Source organism: Oreochromis aureus, linkage group 19 (assembly GCF_013358895.1).
Source record: "Oreochromis aureus strain Israel breed Guangdong linkage group 19, ZZ_aureus, whole genome shotgun sequence".
NCBI lineage: Eukaryota > Metazoa > Chordata > Actinopteri > Cichliformes > Cichlidae > Oreochromis > Oreochromis aureus.
Window position 1 is genome coordinate 30,510,776 of NC_052960.1, and position 25,448 is coordinate 30,536,223.

A 25,448-nucleotide genomic window follows, 5' to 3' on the forward strand; every position below is an offset into this window, starting at 1 on the left:
GTGCTAACGCTAGCTTAGCATTAGCATCTGGTGGAATGTAAACAGCGCAGATGTAAACGGCAGAAAATTCCCGAGGGAGATAGAATGGACGGCACTTTAACACCAACAGTTCTGCCTCTGTACTGCACAGTCTGTCCGTTACCGTGACGTTCGTGCACCAAAAGTTGTTGATATAGATGCACAGCCCCCCGCCGGTCTTCTTACCAGAGTCCGCAGACCTGTCGGCTCGGTAGGCGGTGCGGCCTGCTAGCTCAATAGCCGCGTCGGGAATGGCGCTGTCCAGCCAGGTTTCAGTGAAGATCATGCACGAACAGTTGTTGAAAGTCCGTCGAGTGGCGATCTGCAGTCGTATTTCATCCAGTTTGTAACGAATTGAGCGAGCATTGGAGAGGAATATGGTCGGGAGTGGTGGTTTGAACGGACTAGCCTTTAGCCGTGCCCACAGGCCTCCCCGCCTGCCTCTCTTCTGCCTCCGCTCGCAGCGTCTCCTCCTGCGGCTCGCTGTTGCGGGTAGCCCCGGGGGTTGCTTGACGATCTCCGGGGGGATGAGATACTCGGATGTTAGTTGAAGATCTCCACGGCTTAGTTGTAATAGTTGTAGTAGATCATCTCTGTTGTACTGAAGTAAACCCAGACTGTGTGAAATGATACACAGTGCCACCAAAAGTGCAAAAATGTAGGAGCTCCGGGCCGCTGCGTCTGTGCGCGCCGCCATCTTGTTGGACACAAGATGTTATGCCATACAGTAACAATATGATCATGCATGTTTAGAGGCGTAGTTTTCCCCCCAGTTTTATAGTTTGAATCCAGAATTCAAACATTTTTACATACATGAAAAAGTCCCCCATTCTGATTTTCCTCATTGAAAAACTAAAGTCAAAAAATATTTTCATGTCCATCAATATTTGAAAAAATATTGATGCATTGTTGTCCATGCAAACTTCAGTTCAAGAAAGTTGTAGGTATACTATGCCAAATCACAACAACAGTCACCTGAAAGTGCTTTATCAAGGTGAGCATGGGCCTACAGCAGTGTAACTAAGTGAGGGTTCAGGGTGATCCACTATCTATAAGCTAGAGAGGGTGTCACTCACTATGTCTTTATACAACACTTTGTATTTAATCATTAGCGTGTCTTTGTCCTGTCCTCCTCACCCGGCCGGTTATGGCAGATGGCTGCCAGAGCCTGGTTCTGCTGGTCTCTTCCTGTTAAGATGTCAAAATGTTAGAATGGGAGGCAGAGCCTTCAGTTTTCAGGCCCCTCTTCTGTGGAACCAGCTTCCAGTTTGGATTCAGGAGACAGACACTATCTCTACTTTCAAGATTAGGCTTAAAACTTTCCTTTTGCTAAAGCATATAGTTAGGGGCTGGACCAGGTGACCCTGAATCCTCCCTTAGTTATGCTGCAATAGACGTAGGCTGCCGGGGATTCCCATGATGCATTGAGTTTTTCCTTTCCAGTCACCTTTCTCACTCACTATGTGTTAATAGACCTCTCTGCATCGAATCATATCTGTTATTAATCTCTGTCTCTCTTCCACAGCATGTCTTTATCCTGTCTTCCTTCTCTCACCCCAACCGGTCGCAGCAGATGGCCCCGCCCCTCCCTGAGCCTGGTTCTGCCAGAGGTTTCTTCCTGTTAAAAGGGAGTTTTTCCTTCCCACTGTCGCCAAAGTGCTTGCTCATAGGGGGTCATATGATTGTTGGGTTTTTCTCTGTATCTATTATTGTGCTATCTACTGTACAATATAAAGCGCCTTGAGGCGACTGTCGTTGTGATTTGGCGCTGTGTAAATAACATTGAATTGAACTGAGTGTCTGTCCCTCGAATCCAAACGGTGAGCTGAAAGCTGAAGGCTCTGCCTCCTGTTCTACTTATAAAAACCCTTAGAACCACGAGTAAGCCATCAGTCTGAGAGTGGCGTTTTATATTGGGGTGATATGGTACTATGAGGTCGATATCATAGTAAGAGGATTTTTTAAGTACTGTAAGTTTACAGACACAACAAAGACTTTTTGCTATATAAAGTATATTAATATGAATGATGAGCAAATTAAATTACTGACTCTATGACGACTGAAAGCATTCTCGCTCTCTCTCACACACACACAGTTTACCTCAGCATCAGATGGCACTGATGTTGAGCACACGCAGCCAACCAGATGAGAAGCATATCCAAAAAGATATTTTTAACCAAAATCTCAAAACAAAGTCAGTTATGAGTATACAACTACTAATAAGTGTAATCAAAACAAAAGTGTTTCATATTTCAAGCAAATCAAGCAAGTTCATATTCACGCCCCAAATCTTTCACTTTTCCTAGTAGTGCGTTATTTATTTAAATATCAATAGAAAAGACATTTAAAGTTTGTGATCACATGGGGCAGATAATCCTTTGGCGAGGAGGAGAACAGCTGTTTCCAGCTGCCCACTATCACATACGACAACCTGGGGAGCTGTAGGTAGGAGAAGATGTAACGGACCAACATCAGAATGAGCCACGACTCGGGATAAAAGCAATGTTATTTTACATTTTGTTACATCACTTTCATGTTTCTCCCTAAAATGTCCCAAATACAAACAATAAAAACGTTCCCTATGCTAATGAGGACACACATAAGAGCTTTCTCTTAGTATTTAGGTCTGAACACAAAGAGGGCAGCAAAAACCAAAGAGGAGCCTTTGAAGCTGTCACCACAGTGATTCTACTTTAGAACCATTAACACGTAGAAACTGAGGCGGCAGATGGGCTGGGTCTGCATTCACTCAGCTTTAACAACACTCTGGATTATTTCTGAACTAGAAAAAAATATCAAATCCTTAGAAAAAGCCTATGTGTCTCACCAAGATCAAGAAATATTGAATAAAATGCGCTAAACAAAACTAGAATTAAATGAAATTATTAATAAAAAGACTCAATTCTTTGTACAAAGACACAATATATGACCCTAAAAAACAATAAACAACATTTTCAGGGATTTCTATGAAACTTTATATTCACCACAAATAAACCCATCTAAAAACGAAATTGATCAATTTCTCGACAACGTAACTCTTCCAAAATTATTAGATACCCAAGCAATGGCACTGGATTCACCACTGACGCCAGGTGAACTCCAGGAAGCCCTGATAAGTATGCCCAATAATAAGGCTCCAGGTCCAGACGGCTTTCCAGCAGAATTCTACAAAGAATTCTGGACGATTCTAGCACCAGTTTTTCACAGAGTGTTGCAGGAAATCAAAGAAAAGGGCAGACTTCCATCAAATATGAATTCTGCAAACATTAATCTCCTGCTAAAACCAGGCAAAGACCCTGTATATCCCTCAAGCTATCGTCCAATATCCCTTATAAATGTAGACCTTAAAATAATCTGCAAAGCTCTCTCAAAGAGATTAGAGAAAATGACCCCCCTCTTAATTCACCCTGACCAAACTGGTTTCATAAAAGGTAGGCACTCATCAACAAATACACGTAGATTACTTAATTTAACAGACTACTCATGCAGTAAAAACATCGAAAGCATAATATTGTCTCTTGATGCAGAAAAAGCGTTTGACAGAGTTAACTGGAAATTTCTATTTGCAACTTTACACAAATTTGGTTTTGGATCTTCTTTCATTAACTGGTTAAAAATATTATATAATTCCCCAACAGCTTGTGTCAGAACAAATGACCAAACATCCTCCAGCTTCTGTCTCCTGAGGGGCACCAGGCAGGGACGCCCACTCTCCCCTTCACTGTTTGCAATTTTTGTTGACCCACTAGCAGCAGCAATTAGACAGAATTCAGTAATTAAGGGCATAAAATGCAAGAACGTGGAACATAAAATCAGCCTTTATGCGGATGATGTGTTGCTTTTTCTCCAAAACTCAAAAACCAATATCTCTGGGGTGATTGAATTGATAAACTCTTTCTCAAGAGTAGGGATGGGTATCAAAACCCGGTTCTTGTTGAGAACCGGTTCCCACTGTTTCAATTCCTTGGAATTGTTTGCCATTTTTGTAAACGATTCCCTCATCGATTCCAGTCGCCCCGAATGACATCACCACGTTGCGGAGCGTCATTTACCTGGCAGGAAACATGACGCCTAAGCAGCTCAAACACTCAAAAGTTTGGTTATACTTTACGAGAACGGATGACAACAGGGCAACTTGCAATACTTGCAAAGTAGATATTTCATTTAAGGGAGGAAACACTACGAATATGCAAAAGCATTTGCTCACAAAACACGCGATGACCTTAAATGAATGTCGTGTTTTTAATTCCACTCCAGACTCGTGAATCTCAACCCAGCAGCAGCGGTAACGTTTGCACATCCTCTCCCGTTAATGCGGCAGGTAAATAATCAACTAACAGTGCATATTATGTTAGCGCGATCTGCCTTATTACAAAACCTGCCATTACTGTGCATTTAGGTGACCATGATGAGACAGACAGGGTCTGACTGGTAGTTCTCGCTGCAGTCTACCGTTAGCGTCTCCTTTCAGGCCAGGATAGACGAATGTCACCGAGCAGTGACTAAGTTTGTGGTCAAAGGCTTGCACCCATTTGCCCCGGTTTTCGGTAAGTGAATGTGTGTAATTGTAGGCAGGGACATTACTGGATATTCTTGTGTAATTGCTACAGAATAATTACTGTGAATGCTTGTAAAAGCATTCACAGTATTGTTGTTGTAATCTTTATTATTAGTGTGAATGCTTGTAAAAGCATTCACAGTATTGTTCTTCAAATCTTTATTAGTGTGAATGCTTGTAAAAGCATTCACAGTATTGTTCTTCTAATCTTTATTATTATATATTCCGTACGTTTTTTGGCATCTAACTCCTTCAAAACCGTTCAACTTAGAAAAACCATTCAAACACCGTTAGATTCCTCTTCTTTTGGACATGACTGCTTCTACTTTTCTCATTTTTAACATTTATATTTTTAATTTTATTCAACTTTTTTCAACAACAATTTCCCATGTATTTCAATGGGGAGACCCTTCAAATTCTTCTTCAACTCACTCCTCTTTAAACTGTATCTACTTCCATATACGTTGACATAGAACCACCATTCAAACTTTAAAACGAAGACAAGACATTCAACTATTCACTTTTTTTTATCTTTTCAATATCTATTATACTTTTTCTTCAGTTCCAGTTTAAGTTTCATGATGTTTTTTCAGCCGTTTCAGAGTTTATAATGGGTGTGTATGGGACGGAATGTTGGGGCTAGAGTGAGACAGCTGAACTGCTAGAGTGAGAGGAGCAAAAAATTAATCTTAAAATATTTTTTAAAACTGCTGCTGTGTCCGCAGCGCGTTGGTCTACAGGTATGATTTTACCCTCAAAACGTAGCCATCGCTGTCCTCTTTCATCCAATGTGTTTACTATTGTACTAGGTGTTATGGTTCTTTCATAAATGTCACCAATGCACAGCCTCCTCCCTCCAACTCCTCCATAGACTCTAATGTTAAAATGGCTCAGAAGGTTCGTTTGAAAACCAGAAGTACAGGCTGTCTTTACACTGTCACCACGTCCATATAATAAACTCCACAAGCATGAAAACTGAGAATTAGGTAGACTGGACATTGCTGTCGCTCATGGTGAAAGAATTTTGTCAATAGGACCTGTACTTTTCATTTGGGAAGGATTTGTTTGGGGCTGACTTTTCTGTTCATTTTAAGCAGCAAAAGTGAGGTGCATGTCTGTGCGCGTGTGTATGGAGCCATTGGGTGCAGTCACTATAGCAACCAGGCTCACACCTGCCTGCCTAACGAGCTCTCTCTCTCTCACTGTGCCTAGATTCATCTTAAACACTTCTCTTTCAACTGCTGCTGTGTCCACAGTGTTTGCTCTACAGCCATCATTTTACCCTCAAAACGAAGCCATCGTTGTTCTCTTTCCAACAGCGTGTCTTTCAAAGCTCAGAGATGTAAAGCTTTAAAACTGTGTGGATCCAAGTGGAGGGATCACATTTTAGTCATTCAGTGATTCAAAGAATATGAACTTTTAATATTCATTCAGATGTTTTCTGACTCTAAATTTTCCTTTCTCACTTCTTAGGTTTTTCTAATTAACAATTAAAACATTTTCAGCTATTTTCCAACTTCTTCTCTGTGGATGTTAGCTTTTAGCAGTTCAGCTTTTTTGTTGTCAGGTGCAAATGTCTGTATTTTTCATCTCATTCAACATTTTTAATTTAGAATTCAGCAATTAATTCTTTTCAGTGCATATATTCAGATTCAAGCATTCACACTGCAGTTTCTTCAGAAAATGCACTTTCTAGTTAGTGTGAATGCTTGTAAAAGCATTCACAGTATTGTTCTTCAAATCTTTATTAGTGTGAATGCTTGTAAAAGCATTCACAGTATTGTTGTTGTAATCTTTATTCTATTTTATTATTATTATCTATTCCGTACGTTTTTTGTAGTCTATCTCCTTCAAAACCGTTCAACTTAGAAAAACCATTCAAACACCATTAGATTCCTCTTCTTTTGGACATGACTGCTTCTATTTTTCTCATTTTTAACATTTATATTTTTAATTTTATTCAACTTTTTTCAACAAAAATTTCCCATGTATTTCAATGGGGAGACCCTTCAAATTCTCCTTCAACTTACTCCTCTTTAAACTGTATCTACTTCCACATACATTGACATAGAGCCACCATTCAAACTTTAAAAAACGAAGACAAGACATTCAACTATTCAACTTGTATTTATCTTTTCAATATCTATTATACTTTTCTTCAGTTCCAGTTTAAGTTTCATGAGGTTTTTTCACCTGTTTCAGAGTTTATAATGGGTGTGTATGGGACGGAATGTTGGGGCTAGAGTGAGACAGCTGAACTGCTAGAGTGAGAGGAGCAAAAAAATTAATCTTAAAATCTTTTTAAAACTGCTGCTGTGTCCACAGTGCTTGGTCTACAGGTATGATTTTACCCTCAAAACGTAGCCATCGCTGTCCTCTTTCATCCAATGTGTTTACTATTGTACTAGGTGTTGTGGTTCTTTCATAAATGTCACCAATGCACAGCCTCCTCCCTCCAACTCCTCCATAGACTCTAATGTTAAAATGGCTCAGAAGGTTCGTTTGAAAACCAGAAGTACAGGCTGTCTTTACACTGTCACCACGTCCATATAATAAACTCCACAAGCATGAAAACTGAGAATTAGGTAGACTGGACATTGCTGTCGCTCATGGTGAAAGAATTTTGTCAATAGGACCTGTACTTTTCATTTGGGAGCGATTTGTTTCGACCTGACTTTTCTGTTCATTTTAAGCAGCAAAAGTGAGGTGCATGTCTGTGCGCTGTGTATGGAGCCAGTGGGTGCAGTCACTATAGCAACCAGGCTCACACCTGCCTGCCTAATGAGCTCTCTCTCACTGTGCCAAGATTCATCTTAAACACTTCTCTTTCAACTGCTGCTGTGTCCACAGTGTTTGCTCTACAGCCATCATTTTACCCTCAAAACGTCGCCATCGTTGTTCTCTTTCCAACACCATGTCTTTCAAAGTTCAGACATTTAAAATTTTAAACGGTGTGGATCCAAGTGGAGGGATCAGATTTTAGTCATTCAGTGATTCAAAGAATATGAACTTTTAATATTAATTCAGATGTTTTCTGACTCTAAATTTTCTTTTCTCATTTCTAAGGTTTTTCTAGTTTACATTTAAAACATTTTCAGCTATTTTCCAACTTCTTCTCTGTGGATGTCAGCTTTTAGCAGTTGGGCACTTTTGTTTTCAGGTGTAAATTTCTGTATTTTTCATCTCATTCAACATTTATAACTTAAAATTCAGCAATTAATTCATTTCAGTGCATACATTCAGATTCAAGCATTCACACTGCAGTTTCTTCAGAAAATGCACTTTCTAGTTAGTGTGAATGCTTGTAAAAGCATTCACAGTATTGTTCTTCTAATCTTTATTATTAGTGTGAATGCTTGTAAAAGCATTCACAGTATAGTTGTTGTAATCTTTATTAGTGTGAATGCTTGTAAAAGCATTCACAGTATTGTTCTTCTAATCTTTATTATTATATTTTATTATAGATTCCGTACGTTTTTTGTACTCTATCTCCTTCAAAACCGTTCAACTTAGAAAAACCATTCAAACACCATTAGATTCCTCTTCTTTAGGACATGACTGCTTCTATTTTTCTCATTTATAACATTTATATTTTTAATTTTATTCAACTTTTTTCAACAAAAATTTCCCATGTATTTCAATGGAGAGACCCTTCAAATTCTCATTCAACTCACTCCTCTTTAAACTGTATCTACTTCAACATACGTTGACATAGAGCTACCATTCAAACTTTAAAACGAAGACAAGACATTCAACTATTCAACTTGTATTTATCTTTGCAATATCTGTTATACTTTTCTTCAGTTCCAGTTTAAGTTTCATGATGTTTTTTCAGCCGTTTCAGAGTTTATAATGGGTGTGTATGGGACGGAATGTTGGGGCTAGAGTGAGACAGCTGAACTGCTAGAGTGAGAGGAGCGAAAAAATTAATCTTAAAATCTTTTTAAAACTGCTGCTGTGTCCACAGCGTTTGATCTACAGGTATGATTTTACCCTCAAAACGTAGCCATCGCTGTCCTCTTTCATCCAATGTGTTTACTATTGTACTAGGTGTTATGGTTCTTTCATAAATGTCACCAAAGCACAGCCTCCTCCCTCCAACTCCTCCATAGACTCCAATGTTAAAGTGGCTCAGAAAGTTCCTTTGAAAATCAGAAGAGCAGGCTGTCTTTACACTGTCACCACGTCCATATAATAAACTCCACAGGCATGAAAACTGAGAATTAGGTAGACTAGACATTGCTGCAGCTCACGGTGAAAGAATTTTGTCAATACGACATGTACTTTTCATTTGGGAAGGATTTGTTTGGGGCTGACTTTTCTGTTCATTTTAAGCAGCAAAAGTGAGGTGCATGTCTGTGTGCGTGTGTATGGAGCTCCTGGCTCAGTCACTATAGCAACCAGGCTCACACCTGCCTGCCTAACGAGCTCTCTCTCACTCTGCCAAGATTCATCTTGAACACTTCTCTTTCAACAGCTGCTGTGTCCACAGTGTTTGCTCTACAGCCATCATTTTACCCTCAAAATGAAGCCATCGTTCTTCTCTTTCCAACAGCGTGTCTTTCAAAGCTCAGAGATGTAAACCTTTAAAACTGTGTGGATCCAAGTGGAGGGACCATATTTTAGTCATTCAGTGATTCAAAGAATATGAACTTTTAATATTCATTCAGATGTTTTCTGACTCTAAATAGTCTTTTCTCATTTTTTAGGTTTTTCTAATTTACATTTAAAACATTTTCAGCTGTTTTCTAACTTCTCTGTGGATGTCAGCTTTTAGCAGTTCAGCTTTTTTGTTTTCAGGTGCAAATTTCTGTATTTTTCATCTCATTCAACATTTTTAACTTAAAATTCAGCAATTAATTCATTTCAGCGCATATATTCAGATTCAAGCATTCACACTGCAGTTTCTTCAGAAAATGCACTTTCTAGTTATTATTATTATTATTATATATTCCGTACGTTTTTGTGCATCTATCTCCTTCAAAACCGTTCAACTTAGAAAAACCATTCAAACACCATTAGATTCCTCTTCTTTTGGACAAGTGTGCTTGTATTTTTCTCATTTATAACATTTATATTTTTAAAATTATTCAACTTTTTTCAACAAAAATTTCCCATGTATTTCAATGGGGAGACCCTTCAAATCCTCATTCAACTTACTCATTTTCAAACTGTATCTACTTCCACATACGTTGACATAGAGCCACCATTCAAACTTTAAAACGAAGACGAGACATTCAACTATTCAAATTGTATTTATCTTTTCAATATCTGTTATACTTTTTCTTCAGTTCCAGTTTAAGTTTCATGATGTTTTTCAGCCGTTTCAGCGTTTATAATGGGTGTGTATGGGACGGAATGTTGGGGCTAGAGTGAGACAGCTCAACTGCTAGAGTGAGAGGAGCGAAAAATTAATCTTAAAATATTTTTAAAACTGCTGCTGTGTCCGCAGCGTTTGCTCTACAGGTATGATTTTACCCTCAAAACGTAGCCATCGCTGTCCTCTTTCATCCAATGTGTTTACTATTGTGCTAGGTGTTATGGTTCTTTCATAAATGTCACCAAAGCACAGCCTCCTCCCTCCAACTCCTCCATAGACTCTAATGTTAAAATGGCTCAGAAGGTTCGTTTGAAAATCAGAAGAGCATGGTGTTTTTACACTGTCACCACGTCCATATAATAAACTCCACAGGCATGAAAACTGAGAATTAGGTAGACTGGACATTGCTGCCGCTCACAGTGAAAGAATTTCGTCAATAGGACCTGTACTTTTCATTTGGGAAGGATTTGTTTGGGCCTGACGTTTCTGTTCATTTTAAGCAGCAAAAGTGAGGTGCATGTCTCTGTGCGTGTGTATGGAGCCCTGGCTCAGTCACTATAGCAACCAGGCTCACACCTGCCTGCCTAACGAGCTCTGTCTCTCACTGTGCCAAGATTCATCTTAAACACTTCTCTTTCAACTGCTGCTGTGTCCACAGTGTTTGGTCTACAGCCATCATTTTACCCTCAAAACGAAGCCATCGTTGTTCTCTTTCCAACAGCATGTCTTTCAAAGCTCAGAGATGTAAACCTTTAAAAGTGTGTGGATCCAAGTGGAGGGATTACACTTTAGTCATTCAGTGATTCAAAGAATATGAACTTTTAATATTCATTCAGATGTTTTCTGACTCTAAATTTTCTGTTCTCATTTCTTAGGTTTTCCAAATTTACATTTAAAACATTTTCAGCTATTTTCCAGCTTCTTCTGTGTGAACATAAGCTTTCAAAAATTCTGCACTTTTGTTTTCGGGTTAAAAACTCTGTATTTTCCAGTTCATTCAACATTTTTGGCTTAATATTCAGCAATTAATTCATTTCAGTGCATACATTCAGATTCAAGCATTCACACTGCAGTTTCTTCAGAAAATGCACTTTCTAGTTCTATTTTATTATTATTATAGATTCCGTACGTTTTTTGTAGTCTATCTCCTTTAAAACCGTTCAACTTAGAAAAACCATTCAAACACCGTTAGATTCCTCTTCTTTTGGACATGACTGCTTGTATTTTTCTCATTTATAACATTTATATTTTTAAAATTATTCAACTTTTTTCAACAAAAATTTCCCATGTATTTCAATGGGGAGACCCTTCAAATCCTCCTTCAACTTACTCCTCTTTAAACTGTATCTACTTCCACATACGTTGACGTAGAGCCACCATTCAAACTTTAAAACGAAGACAAGACATTCAACTATTCAACTTGTATTTATCTTTTCAATATCTATTATACTTTTCTTCAGTTCCAGTTTAAGTTTCATGATGATTTTTCAGCCGTTTCAGAGTTTATAATGGGTGTGTATGGGACGGAATGTTGGGGCTAGAGTGAGACAGCTCAACTGCCAGAGTGAGAGGAGCAAAAAAATTAATCTTAAAATATTTTTTAAAACTGCTGCTGTGTCCGCAGCGTTTGCTCTACAGGTCTGATTTTACCCTCAAAACGTAGCCATCGCTGTCCTCTTTCATCCAATGTGTTTACTATTGTACTAGGTGTTATGGTTCTTTCACAAATGTCACCAAAGCACAGCCTCCTCCCTCCAACTCCTCCATAGTCTCTAATGTTAAAATGGCTCAGAAGGTTCGTTTGAAAATCAGAAGAGCATGGTGTTTTTACACTGTCACCACGTCCATATAATAAACTCCACAGGCATGAAAACTGAGAATTAGGTAGACTGGACATTGCTGCCGCTCACGGTGAAAGAATTTCGTCAATAGGACCTGTACTTTTCATTTCGGAGCGATTTGTTTGGGGCTGACTTTTCTATTCATTTTAAGCAGCAAAAGTGAGGTGCATGTCTGTGTGCGTGTGTATGGAGCCACTGGGTGCAGTCACTATAGCAACCAGGCTCACACCTGCCTGCCCAACGAGCTCTGTCTCTCACTCTGCCAAGATTCATCTTAAACACTTCTCTTTCAACTGCTGCTGTGTCCACAGTGTTTGCTCTACAGCCATCATTTTACCCTCAAAATGAAGACATCGATGTTCTCTTTCCAACACTGTGTCTTTCAAAGCTCAGAAATATAAACTTTTTAAACTGTGTGGATCCAAGTGGAGGTATCACATTTCAGTCATTCAGTGATTCAAAGATTATGAACTTTCAATATTCACTCAGATGTTTTCTGACTCTAAATTTTCTTTTGTCCTTACTCAGCTTTTTGTAATTTACATTTTAAACATTTTCAGCTATTTTCCAACTTCTTCTGTATGGATGTCAGCTTTTAGCAGTTCAGCACTTTTGTTTTCAGGTGAAAATTTCTGTATTTTTCATCTCATTCAACATTTTTAAATTAAAATTCAGCAATTAATTCATTTCAGAGAATACATTCAGATTCAAGCATTCACACTGCAGTTTCTTCAGAAAATGCACTTTCTAGTTATTATTCTATTTTATATATTCCGTACGTTTTTTGGCATCTAACTCCTTCAAAACCGTTCAACTTAGAAAAACCATTCAAACACCGTTAGATTCCTCTTCTTTTGGACATGACTGCTTCTACTTTTCTCATTTATAACATTTATATTTTTAAAATTATTCAACTTTTTTCAACAAAAATTTCCCATGTATTTCAATGGGGACACCCTTCAAATCCTCATTATGTGTGCCTATGCCAAGAGGCACACATATTACTATTCCTCGGATTTATTATTATTATTATTCTCCAGTTTCCGCCTGAAATTTTGCAGCGAATCTCGCCCGGCAGTTTTGAGACAAGCTTCATATATGTTACCTCATTTTGTGCGGCCGGATCTGGAATGGTGTGCTATGACTTTTGGTGTTTATCAATTTTATAGTTTTTAAATATTAATATTTTAGTGAAAATTTTCCCGCTCCCTCTGCCGAACAGTTTTGACATTAGGGTTACATATGTTAGATCATTTTGTGCGGCTGGAGCTGGACTATTATGTCATGACTTTTGGTGTTTATGACTTTTATAGTTTTTAAATATTAATATTTTAGTGCAAATTTGGGCCAATTCATCTTTTGGCGCCAAATAAACAGACTTCATTTGTGGTGTGTTGGCGCCATCTTTTGGTCCCATTGAAACAAATTTCAAACTTCATTTGTGGTGTGTTGGCTCTCTCTAGTGGTATGCCGGGAGTGGTACAGCCTGTCTACCCTTATTTTGGATACCGTAATGATGACAATATCAATGGCGCGCACAGCCTCGCTGCTTTCAGGAACCATTGGAGGTTTTAAGGTTGCGCGAACCATTGAATAGTTACGGTAAACACAATGGCTTCTATGCTTGGTGGAAAACTCCATATCCCACAATTCATAGCACACCTCTGCCGAGTTAAACAATGGCGGCCACCACTTCGTTTTATATGTCTTTTATTAGTGTTTCTAGGTCACAAAATAAACTTTTAAGATATTTTCAGGCGAGAATGTAGGTGTGTAAACTTCAAATATCTGCTTGTTTTATCAAGACATCCCATTATTAGCGACAGTGCTCTGACGACCTCGGTCCTGCCTGACAGCTAGCCGGCTACCTAGCTAGCTGCGCGACTTGGCTGCAAATGGACAGCGAGGGACTCTCTCTCTCCTTTCACCTCCCGGTCTCTCGCAAATGCTCGCACAGAATCGGAGTTACAGCTGGATGTGGAAAAAATAACTGAGTTGTTTGGTGGTGCTATAATGCGGAGCTACAACAGTGGGCAGCTATCCACCGTGTATGACAGAAAGGACATGCTGCGACCGCCGATCGACCGGTGTTTGCTAACGCGAGGTCAATCGTGGATCAGGAAAGCAAAGGCAGGAGCGTGAGGTGAACTGAATTTCAGGTAAGAAGTTATGACCTGCACTCTATTTGGGTAAGATATAAACCGAGTTTAGGTGTAGTTTATTTAGCAGCAGTTCTCTTATGTGTTGCTGATAGTCGGCTTAGCTAGCTAGCGCCGCTAGCATAGTTAGCTAGCGCCGCTAGCGACCCTTCGTGAAAAAGCACCCAGGCTTGGCTTATATTGAGGCGGGTGAAACTCGTGTCAGCACCGGTCGCTTCGCCGACAGTATGTCTTTTAGCTGGACTTATTTTTCGTTTATATGGGCCGATGATGCTGGAAACCGAAGGCAGGAGCGTGAGGTGAACTGAATTTCAGGTAAGAAGTTATGAACTGCACTCTATTTGGGTCAGATATAAACCGAGTTTAGGTGTAATTTATTTTCGTTGACCTTTACAATGTACTGCCACGGGAGTTTATATACAGCTGTGTGCGCACTAAGTTACTGACATTGGACTTTATTTTATTCTTTGGGTTAGTTCATAGAGTTGCCGTGCCGCATAAACGGAATCGTCCCACATTCAGAGAAAACATTATGATTTATTCTGTCGTTACGAAGCCTCCCTGTCATTCTCTCGCGTGTTGAAACATCAATCATGAAACTGATCAATGATCGGCTGTTCGCTCTTATTTATCGTGCTAAACAACAGCAGCACGTTTAAGCTTGATCAGCTGTTGTTAGAATTCTTTTGATTTTAATTTCTAGTATCAGCTGATGTTTGCTGGAGCATGAAGATGAAATCAGGAGATGTCCTTACTGAATCATCAGAGCTGAACTGGTGATGGAGAAACAGGTTTACACTTTAGGTGACATGAATGAGTTGAAGGGAAGTTATGAGTTGTTTCTGAGAGACAAAGACCAAGCTCCTTTTTTGTGTAGCTGACAGCTGGTAACTGTGCAGGGGCGGATCTAGCAAAGCTTTTACCGGGGGGCAGCTAGGGCATTAACAGAGAAAGGTGGACACAAAGATATACTTTTCTTTCTTACTCTCATATAAAATATTTAGCTTTTATTAAATAGTTATCTGAATCTCACAACCAAAGTTTGTATAATAATACACAAGATTGGCTGTAGACCATTGTTCATAATTCAGAACACTGTGTAAAAATAACAAAAAACAAAAAGTGAATGCATGTGTGAAAAGTGGTCCATAATGTAATGCTTCAAAGCGTGTTCATGCAAACATTGTCGGGTCTGCCGTGGTACAATGGGACTTCTGCTCATGAACCTGTGTGCACAGCGTCTGCAAATCGGCGCTGTACGAAGTAACTTCATCTTTACACAAAACTGTAAGCTGTCATCTGTGAAGCGTGAGCGGTGTTTGTTTTTACCATAGTTCATGGTGGAGAATGGCTGCTCTTCTGAGTTTTGCTCTCTGTAGCCGTATGAATGGCAACTACAGTGATTAGCAGCGGCATAGGCACACATAAAATTTCTTCTGAAATTTTCGCTTTCTAGTTCAACTTACTCATTTTCAAACTGTATCTACTTCAACATACGTTGACATAGAGCCACCATTCAAACTTTAAAACAAAGACAAGACATTCAACTATTCAACTTGTATTTATCTTTTCAATATCTGTTATACTTTTTCTTCAGTTCCAGTTTAAGTTTCATGATGTTTTTTCAGCCGTTTCAGAGTTTATAATGGGTGTGTATGGGACGGAATGTTGGGGCTAGAGTGAGACAGCTCAACTGCTAGAGTGAGAGGAGCGAAAAAATTAATCTTAAAATCTTTTTTAAAACTGCTGCTGTGTCCGCAGTGTTTGCTCTACAGGTATGATTTTACCCTCAAAACGTAGCCATCGCTGTCCTCTTTCATCCAATGTGTTTACTATTGTCCTAGGTGTTATGGTTCTTTCATAAATGTCACCAAAGCACAGACTCCTCCCTCCAACTCCTCCATAGACTCCAATGTTAAAATGGCTCAGAAAGTTCCTTTGAAAATCAGAAGAGCAGGCTGTCTTTACACTGTCACCACGTCCATATAATAAACTCCACAGGCATGAAAACTGAGAATTAGGTAGACTAGACATTGCTGCCACTCACGGTGAAAGAATTTTGTCAATACGACATGTACTTTTCATTTGGGAAGGATTTGTTTGGGGCTGACTTTTCTGTTCATTTTAAGCAGCAAAAGTGAGGTGCATGTCTGTGTGCGTGTGTATGGAGCCCCTGGCTCAGTCACTATAGCAACCAGGCTCACACCTGCCTGCCTAATGAGCTCTCTCTCACTCTGCCAAGATTCATCTTAAACACTTCTCTTTCAACAGCTGCTGTGTCCACAGTGTTTGCTCTACAGCCATCATTTTACCCTCAAAACGAAGCCATCGTTCTTCTCTATCCAACAGCGTGTCTTTCAAAGCTCAGAGATGTAAACCTTTAAAACTGTGTGGATCCAAGTGGAGGGATCATATTTTAGTCATTCAGTGATTCAAAGAATATGAACTTTTAATATTCATTCAGATGTTTTCTGACTCTAAATAGTCTTTTCTCATTACTCAGGTTTTTCTAATTTACATTTAAAACATTTTCAGCTATTTTCCAACTTCTTCTCTGTGCTTGTCAGCTTTTAGCAGTTCAGCACTTTTGTTTTCAGGTGCAAATTTCTGTATTTTTCATCTCATTCAAAATTTTTAACTAAAAATTCAGCAATTAATACATTTCAGTGCATACATTGAGATTCAAGCATTCACACTGCAGTTTCTTCAGAAAATGCACTTTCTAGTTTATGTTATACTTTGTTATTGCTACAGAAGAATATTTATTTTATTATTTTACATTTACAATTTTTTTCCCGGGGACCCTGTGACACCCCATTGAAGAGCCATAGGCTGTGGATCTCTTAAGATCTCACTGTTGGGTTTGTAAGGCCATGTTACTCCTAAATGTCTATCTTGTTCAAAGAGAAGATATAAAACAAAGTTCTAAGCTAATCGACCTTAGTGTTCTCCTTTTTTAAAAAGAATCGATAAAGAATCGAATTGTTAAACAGAATCGAAAATGGAATCAGAATCGTGAAAATCTTATCAATACCCATCCCTACTCAAGATTCTCAGATTATTCAATTAACTGGTCAAAATCTACAGTTCTTCTGATTAATTGTTCCTTCCATAATTCTTCATCTACCCGACTGCAATCTGGAAACATTAAATATTTAGGTATCAATATCGCTCCTAAGCTTGCAGAATTAACTAAATTAAACCTATCCCTTTCTTCCCTCCCCATCCTCAGCTGCCTCCCTCTTCCCGCTCCACCACGCCCACACACACGCAGGACTTGGGATGCAGGTGTCACCAGGGTGCAGGGGAGGCACTGCCCCTCTGTCCCCTTCTGGCTCGGTCCTCTCTGGCACAGCTGGCTGCCAGCAGAGCCCACGGGCACGTCACTGCAACCCCCTCTGGCCTCTGCTCCGTGGCTGCTGGGTGACCTCTCGTTTGGGGCTCTCCTCAGCTTTTCCCAGGAGGGTGGCACGGTTACCCCCCCAGTGGTCCTCCTTGGGTCCTCGTACTCTGGTGCCTCTGAATGTCTGGGCCCTGGATCTCCTCCATACCTGTTTCATGCCCTGGGGGACGGGGCTATGGCTCCCCACACTCCCTAGCAGATCATTACATGGAGAAACCTTTTGAATACAAGCGTGCCGATCCACACAGGTGTGCACACGGGTGTTCACAGGCACAAACTACACCTTTCTTGGCTGCTACCTCAAAGCACATTGTGCACTGTTGGTCCTGCGTGCTGCACAATAACATTTAATATTTAGTATCTACTGTTATCTACTGTTAGCTAGTTTATTGTGATGGTGTTGTATTTATTATGTTGCTCTTGTTTGTTTGTTTGTTTTCTCTTCTGTTTTTTTTTTCTCCTCTCGACAGGTGATCCAGGTGTTTTCTTTTCTTTTTTGTTTGTTTGTTTGCTTTTTTTCTCTTCCTCCCTTTCTCACCATCTCTTCTCCCCTCTATTTTGTCTTTCTCTCCCTCTCTTTCATTCATTCTTTCTTTCTCCCTGTCCTATCCCCCAGTCATGTCTGTCCCGTCTGTAACAACTGAAAATAAAATAAAATAAATACATAATTATAATAAAGGTGAATCAAATGGACCAATATGGCAAGGCCATAATGGTCCATTTGGTAAAGTAAATCTGCTAGGCATCTTTTTTGGCCTTCAGACAACAATTCTGATAGCTAAAGATCCAAACGGGACAGGCAAAAAAAACAAAAACAAAAAAAACAAAAACATCACTCTGGGTTCTTGGCTAGCTTAGCATTAGCATGCTGTTGGTGCAGATGCTTGCAAAGCGTTAGCAGCATAATGCAGTTGTTCTGTCCTCGAGTTTGCACTTGTCCATCGCACTCTTGTACATACTCTGCTTTTTACTCCAGAGTAATACTCATATTCACGCTGCAGCGTGCCCCACTATTGTCCTCCTCCCACACATGAACTGAAATCAGCTGATTGTAGCGCCAATAAGCGTGATCAGGCAGGCAGAAGCAGTTTACATCAGTTCATGTGAAAATTTTTGAATGAATTATTGTCTCAAAATATTTGTTGAATTGTCTTTGATATATTTCGCGTATTTAGTGCGCAGTCTAGAGACAAGACAGACTGTCCCAACCCAGAAAGAGTTCCCTCTGCTGAATAGGACACGTTTTTTAGTTCCCAGACTCAGGATATGCAGCAGCTAGCAATATAGCTCACATCAGCAGCAGCAGACACATGTCAATATTAACTACTCGGATGTAACTCTGGGAATCAGGTCTTTAAAAACTGTTGCAAGAAAACACTAAAAAATCCAAGAAATAGAAGACCAGAACTGCTTGGCCTATGTTGGAATCAGAGTGATGTACAAGTCAACAGACAGATCTATCATGACCATAACACCATGCCCTGACTGATCTACTGACAGGTGGTGGCTACACTGTTAAGGAGACTCATATGTCCAAAACATCTGATCTCTCCACAGTTCCCTCAAACATAGCCAGCCTGCCCTAACAAATAACAGAAAGCTTCACCATTAGCAACACTAAAACAGATAAATAGCCGTAGACTTACAATACTAACCTATTCAAAATCAATGGATTTATGTATTGCTAATATACACTACCAGTCATTGAATGGTTTTTCTTTATTTTTATTTTACTCATTTCTGAATTGTAGATACTAGAGCTGGGCGATATATCGAGTTTTTTAAAAATATCGATATATTTTTATACGAGATATAAGATGTGACAATATCCTTTATATCGATATAGTCTATGTTACGTTATAATTATAGTTGCGGAGCCGCAAGTTTGCCTCTCTTTTGTCCACTTCTGTCTCTATGCAACGTTACTCTGCCTCGCCTCTCCTTCACTGAACACAACTCCCCCTCCTCCCCCATCGCTTCACCTGCAGGCAGCGACAAGATGGACACGGCAAATCTGCGTTAATGAGTTACTGCGCATCGCCCCGTGCGTGGGGCTGGACAGCGTCAACGTGTTAACGAGCTAACCACGCTAACGAGCTAGCCACGCTAACGCTATGCACGGCCTGAAATCCTTTCATTCTCTCAAAAGTTGACTGTGCGCCTTTTGTATGAATTCTGGTTGTGCTTGATGACCGCGAACCGATTTTATGTGATACACAGCGCTCAGCAATCTGTCAATAAATGTTTTAGTTCGACTTTGCTAAGCTACGGAGCTGCACCGCTTGATGGATTGTCGGAGCATTACGGCTACCGAGGAGCCTCGCGGAGTGATACGTACTGTGCTTCAACGTAATATTACCGTATTGTGTGTATATAAGGACCATAAATGGCTCCTGTTCAGAGACATGGTTACGAAGCGGATTTCAAACTCCAGGCTGTCAGTCACGCAGTAGAAGTTGGGAACAGAGCAGCTGTGAAATCTGTCTTTGTTATTATGCTCAGCGTCTGTTAGTTTACATTTTGACTGCACAATTGTGAGCTCTTTGTTATGCACAAAACAACATAGTTTTCTTTTATTTATAGAGCATCATTATTTAATAAATGCTCATAATTTATTTTTGAGTAGTTTTTTTCATGTACATCTATGCTGTATGTTAATAAAAGTGCCTGTGTGACATCTGGGACACAGCTTTGACTAAGAACTCTCTTTTTGTTCTTACTTTATGGCTTTAAAAAAATATCGAGATATATATCTTATATCGCCATCCAGCTAAAAATTATAGAGATATGAATTTTGGGTCATATCGCCCAGCTCTAGTAGATACTGAAGACACCAAATATATGAAGCAAGACATATGGAATTATGTAGCAAAAAAAAAGATAAATAACTAAAAATGTTTTATATTTGAGATTCCTGTAAGTAGCCTCCCTTTGCTTTGTTGACAGAGCTGCAACCCTCGGCCTTCTCTCAGTGAACTTCATGATGTCATCACCTGGTTTCACCTCACAGGTGTGCCTGTCAGGGTTCATTTGTGGAGTTTCTTGCCTTCTTAATGATGTTGGGACCATCAGCTGTGTTGTGCAGCAGTCAGGTTGGTACACAGCTGACAGCTCTATTTGACAACTGTTAGAATTCATATTATAGAAAGAACCAATCAGCTAAGAGAAACGACAACCCATCATTAATTTAAGAACTGAAGCTCAGTTGGTCCAGAAAATTGCTAAAACTTTGAAAGTGTCCCCAAGTGCAGTCACAAAAACTATCGAGTCCTACGATGAAACTGTCTCACATGAAGACCAAGAGTCACCTCTGCTGCTGAGGATAAATTCATCCGAGTCACCAGCCTCAGATTAGAGCCCAGATAAATGCCACACAGAGCTCCGGCAGCAGACGCATCTCTACATCAACTGTTCAGAGGAGACTGTGTGAAACCAAACTGTGTGAGGGCTCTGTGACCAAGAGAGTGCTGCACAGTCACCTGATCTAAACCCAATGGAGATGGTAATTTCACACTTTGTTGTTTACTACATAATTCCACTTGTGTTCATTCATAGTTTGATGCCTTCAGTGAGAATCTACAATGTAAATAGTCATGAAAATAAAGAAAAAACATTAAATGAGAAGGTGTGTCCAAACTTCTGACTGGTAGTGTATGAATGGGAGTGAATGTGTGACTGATGTAAGTTGTATAAAGCTCTTTGAGGCCTTCAGCAGAGGAGAAAAGTGCTACATAAGAAACAGTCCACTGGCCAGAGTGTAGTAGCTTTGACCACATTCACTGACGATGATTTCACATAACTAAGCAGTTTGTCATACTGTCATCAAACTAAAATATAGATTTATATAATTATAAATATTAAATAATAATGAATGAATGAATTAAATAATTTTAACATCCATTTGACGGACACTTTGTGTAGCACCCTTCCAAATCTCAGTGGACATTCTCAGTAGAACATATGCAGTAATAAGGCTGGTAGCATGTAGGATTGCATAGCACTGAACTGTAAACATGGCTGAAACACAAGGTTCCACCATTGTAACTGTATGTATACAACAGAGAATTGAGAAAAGAATAAAACCCCATTTAGACATACACTTTGAACCTGTGGTGGCTGCTCAATGTCACCTCAAACTGCACGTGCACTATGCCGACCCTGGTTCACTGTGTGCTGCAGACCACATTCTCTCCCATAAAGTTTGGCCAGTTAGTTTTTATGTAATAATATTGAAAGAAACACTGACATGTAGGCAGACAGATAGACAGACTGTGATCTTTACATACTGGGTTCCTTCCTTGGCACAGGAAAAATACTTTACTTTTGTCTTTACTGCAGGAACGAACCAGGCGCCATATCTGCCAAGAACTGCTTGGAGGTAAAACTGGCTTCGAGGTCTTATAGTGGGCCTTTGGCAGTTACAAGACGGAAAATGTGGGTATGGAGACAGACCCAAAGTTAATCTCTTGTGACATATTTCCCAGAATGAATACTGCCAATAGGAACTCCTCAATCATGACGTTCAGGCTGAAGCTGTCGTACTGTGCAGTATTCACATGTAAGTTTTATTAATTCCTTATCCTAAAGATTTAAAGGAGATCCCTGAACATTTTAAAGTTCACAGAAATGCTGACAGGTGCCAGTCAGGCGTAGACTGCGTAATCGTAAATAAAGGCCTGACAGGAAAAATAAAACTCCACACAGCCGTGGTACCTGGGTGTGCCATGGGTGTGCAGAGGCTTAACAGAACATGTTAATCCCCAGAGATTTGTCAGTGGGTTCTTTTTGAACTAATAGCATAGCGGACGCATAGAGGAACCTGGGTCCTCGCTAAGCCTCTTTCATATTTTACATTACAACAGCACAATAAGTTGTACACTTTGAAAAGTGTACAGTTAATTTCAGATACAGCGTTTTTTTTATGTGTGCTAGCATGAGAAGGGGCCCCTACATACCCACAGGCCCAGGCTGTTGTGCTAAAAAAGTGGGTCCAAGGCACAAAGCCAAGGGACACACACTACAGTCTGGCTATCACACACACACACACACACACGCACACACACACACACGCACACACACACACACACACACCTGTGGACCTTTTTCACACATACTCATATAGACATATACGAATAGTTAATACAGTAACTACTGATTTTCCAGCAGAACTTTTTTGCTGAACCAGTTTTAGACCAGTGCTGTTGTTATAGTGTGAGCTTATTAATAACTGTAATATAAATTAATTCATAATAGTTGTTAATATATTATCTCTATTTACAATTAGAAAAAACAAAGGGTTAAATTAGGGTTTAATTCCATGGTTGCAGACAATTTCTTATATAATCAAAGACTCCCACTCTGCGGTTTCCCCTTCCACAGGGGGCACTGGTGAGACACTGGGCACTATGGAGTTGCCCCCCACCCCCCCAAAAAATAAATAAAAATCACATTTTGTGGGTAAAATATTTGTCTTCTGATAACTTTGTCTGATCAAAGCAGCTGAGCAACAGATGCTGTTTCATTTTACAGGTTGTGATGTATCCACATATCTCTGTGTACGTATTATAAACGTCGAGGTATCACCAGGAGTAACAAAATCTGCTAGTTTGAAACATTAGCAGAGCAGCCTCCTGATAGCAGAAAGTTACACTGCTGTGAGGGCGGGGGCCATCTGCTGCACCTCCACATGAACTGCAACCACTTTCTATCCAATGGGATTAACGTGATAACCTGTATTTGCTCTGATAATACTTGTGCGTGCACACAGTATTATAGTGATAAAACATTAACTATTTGGTCATGCGATTCTGTAACGCTTCTCATTCTGGCCAGCCCTTTGTGTAAACTGTATGCTCCGCACACACACACACACAGCTCCAAACACGAAAAACAAGTTCTGCTCAATATGCGCGAAGACAATGAAAAACCTCGACCAAGTTTTCCAAGGGCGTGCCGCAAACGTTCGTGCAGATGGGCCGTGTAGGCAGGTGAGCGAGCAGACGCTAAGAAACACTTTACGTCTTTTACACCACTTTGGAGTTCACTTGAATGACGTCACTGCATCGAGGCACTCGAAGCACTCAGACCCTACCCAAATAAAAAGTTTACCTGCTTGTAGGCGTCCAGGAGGAAGCTGTTCCAGATGGAGCGCAGTCCCGCCGAGGTCAGCATGCGGCGCCACTCTCCGCAGCCAGCGGACCGAGAGCAGCTGAGCAGCGAAACGACGCGCTTCAGCAGAACCACCGAGTCGTACAGGGCAAGGAAGAGGCAGTTGGAAAAGAAACCGGGTAGTATCTGGAGTGTCACTAGCAGATCCTCGCCCGCCGTTCCCATCTTCTGTTTGTGCGTTTACACGACCGCTGGCCAATTCCTCCACCACAGCTCTTATCTGCTCAGCTCATAGTTTGGGCTCTGTTTCGTGCACTGCGCCAGAGTCTGTGCGCAGAACGAGAAAAGTGTTTGGAATGCGTCTCGCAAAGCGTCTCTGTTCATCAGCTCGACAATCCCTAGGCGCGCTATCGCTCTTTTTGAAAGAAGTAACATTGTAGTTAATATTAAGCCTCGCGGCTTATCTCTGCGGCAAGATTCTGACGTCAGAAATAGTGCAATCGCTGTCTCCTCCTTTTCCTTCCTCCCCCCCAGCTTTGTGCGTAGCGGCTGCACTAAGCTCCAGATCGACGCTTTCACTGTTTTTACCATGTTAAATTGACTAAATATAAAAGGTTTATACTCTCCATACCCTTCCAGAGTATTACAATGATCCGGCTGTGACTATACTTTAAAAAAAGTGGGAACATTTTTTACTCAATATGTGCGTACACACACTACTCTGCATTTACTCATTAGTTATTATTAATCTCTCTTCTTAATCTGCTGCTCTCTTCTTTTGTCTCGTCTTCCTCCAGCCAGTCTGGTTCTGCCAGAGATTTCTTCCTGTCAAAAGGGAGTTTTCCTTCCTACTGTTGCTAAGTGCTTGCTGACTGTGGGGATTTCTCTGTGTTATTGTAGGATCTTTACTTTACAGTATAAAGTGCCCTATGGCGACTGTTGATATGATTTCGTGCTACATAAATACCATTAAAATAATGTTCTAATGTCTGTGTACCCATTCACCATCACACTGTTGCATTTCATAAGCTGGTTTCTGAAAACATAAAAACATTTTTGCACTAGCGATGTTGCAGCAGCCTCTAACCATGCAACAGTTTGATGTGTGCCAGAAGTGTAACGGTCAGGATCACACTGTCATAGTTCGTAAACTGTTTAAAAAAGAAAGAAAGAAACACATCTAAATATTTTCGTTCATTCTATCTATGCTGCCACGTAGCTACAGTCAAGATAACTCCCACATCTAAGCTCTGTAACACAGCAACACCCATATGCCATGTAATCTTAACGGTTAAATCTGCTGTAATGGTGGCATACCAGTAAAACTGCTGCGGTCACACAAACAGATTTTTCAAAATGTGGTTGAAAGTGACGTTTTTGCTTCTTCTTCCAACTTTTATCCAAGACATGCATTGTTGGCTGCACAATCTCATCTCCTCGTTGCTGCTTCCAAGCTGGAAATCACAAAAATCCCACCACATCCCCGAAAGGGCTTTTTTCCAGTTTTATGCATGGTTGTTTCATTTTAGAACAGAGCAACTCACCATTGTTCATTTCAAACCGCAAAGTAACCTCTATGTCTGTTTCATAATAAATGTGGGCTTGCATTGCAATTGTGACACCACAATCCTGAGCTCTTATGGAAAAAACATCCTCCCTCTTGTATGTCACATTGTTCCAGTTTATTATGGTTTTTGAGCATTTCAGTCATTGCCTTTGACAGGGCATTGCAACACCTGAATTCTTTTCATTCTGAATCACTTGCATGTGTGCTGTCAGTCTTACTGTATGATCCAGTTTCAGCCAAGTTTGATCAGTTTTACCCTGTGAAAAAATTAGTTTGCAAACTCACATTCACATTTATGAAACGTGTGTTCAGCCTATCTTGTTCTAACCACCACACACAAGTTAGTAAATCTGAGTCATTCTGAGGCAAGTCTTGTGCAAACAATTTGCATATTATCTGCATACTGCCCCGCCCCAATTTTTCTATATAAGGAGATACATCTACCTCCAGGTGGAGACAGAAAAAGACAGAAGC

At 40.1% G+C, this 25,448-nt stretch overlaps 1 protein-coding gene across 1 annotated transcript in view; it reads right to left on the reverse strand.

Moving 5' to 3' along the window:
- dio2 (iodothyronine deiodinase 2) overlaps nucleotides 1–25,011 on the reverse strand; it is a 30,578-nt gene extending 5,567 nt beyond the window's left edge. Inside the window, exon 1 of the mRNA XM_031736983.2 lies at nucleotides 23,408–25,011. Coding sequence (XP_031592843.1) covers nucleotides 23,408–23,632 — 225 coding nt within the window. The 5' untranslated portion in view covers nucleotides 23,633–25,011. The remainder of the gene's footprint in view (nucleotides 1–23,407) is intronic.
- Nucleotides 25,012–25,448: the final 437 nt, after the last annotated feature.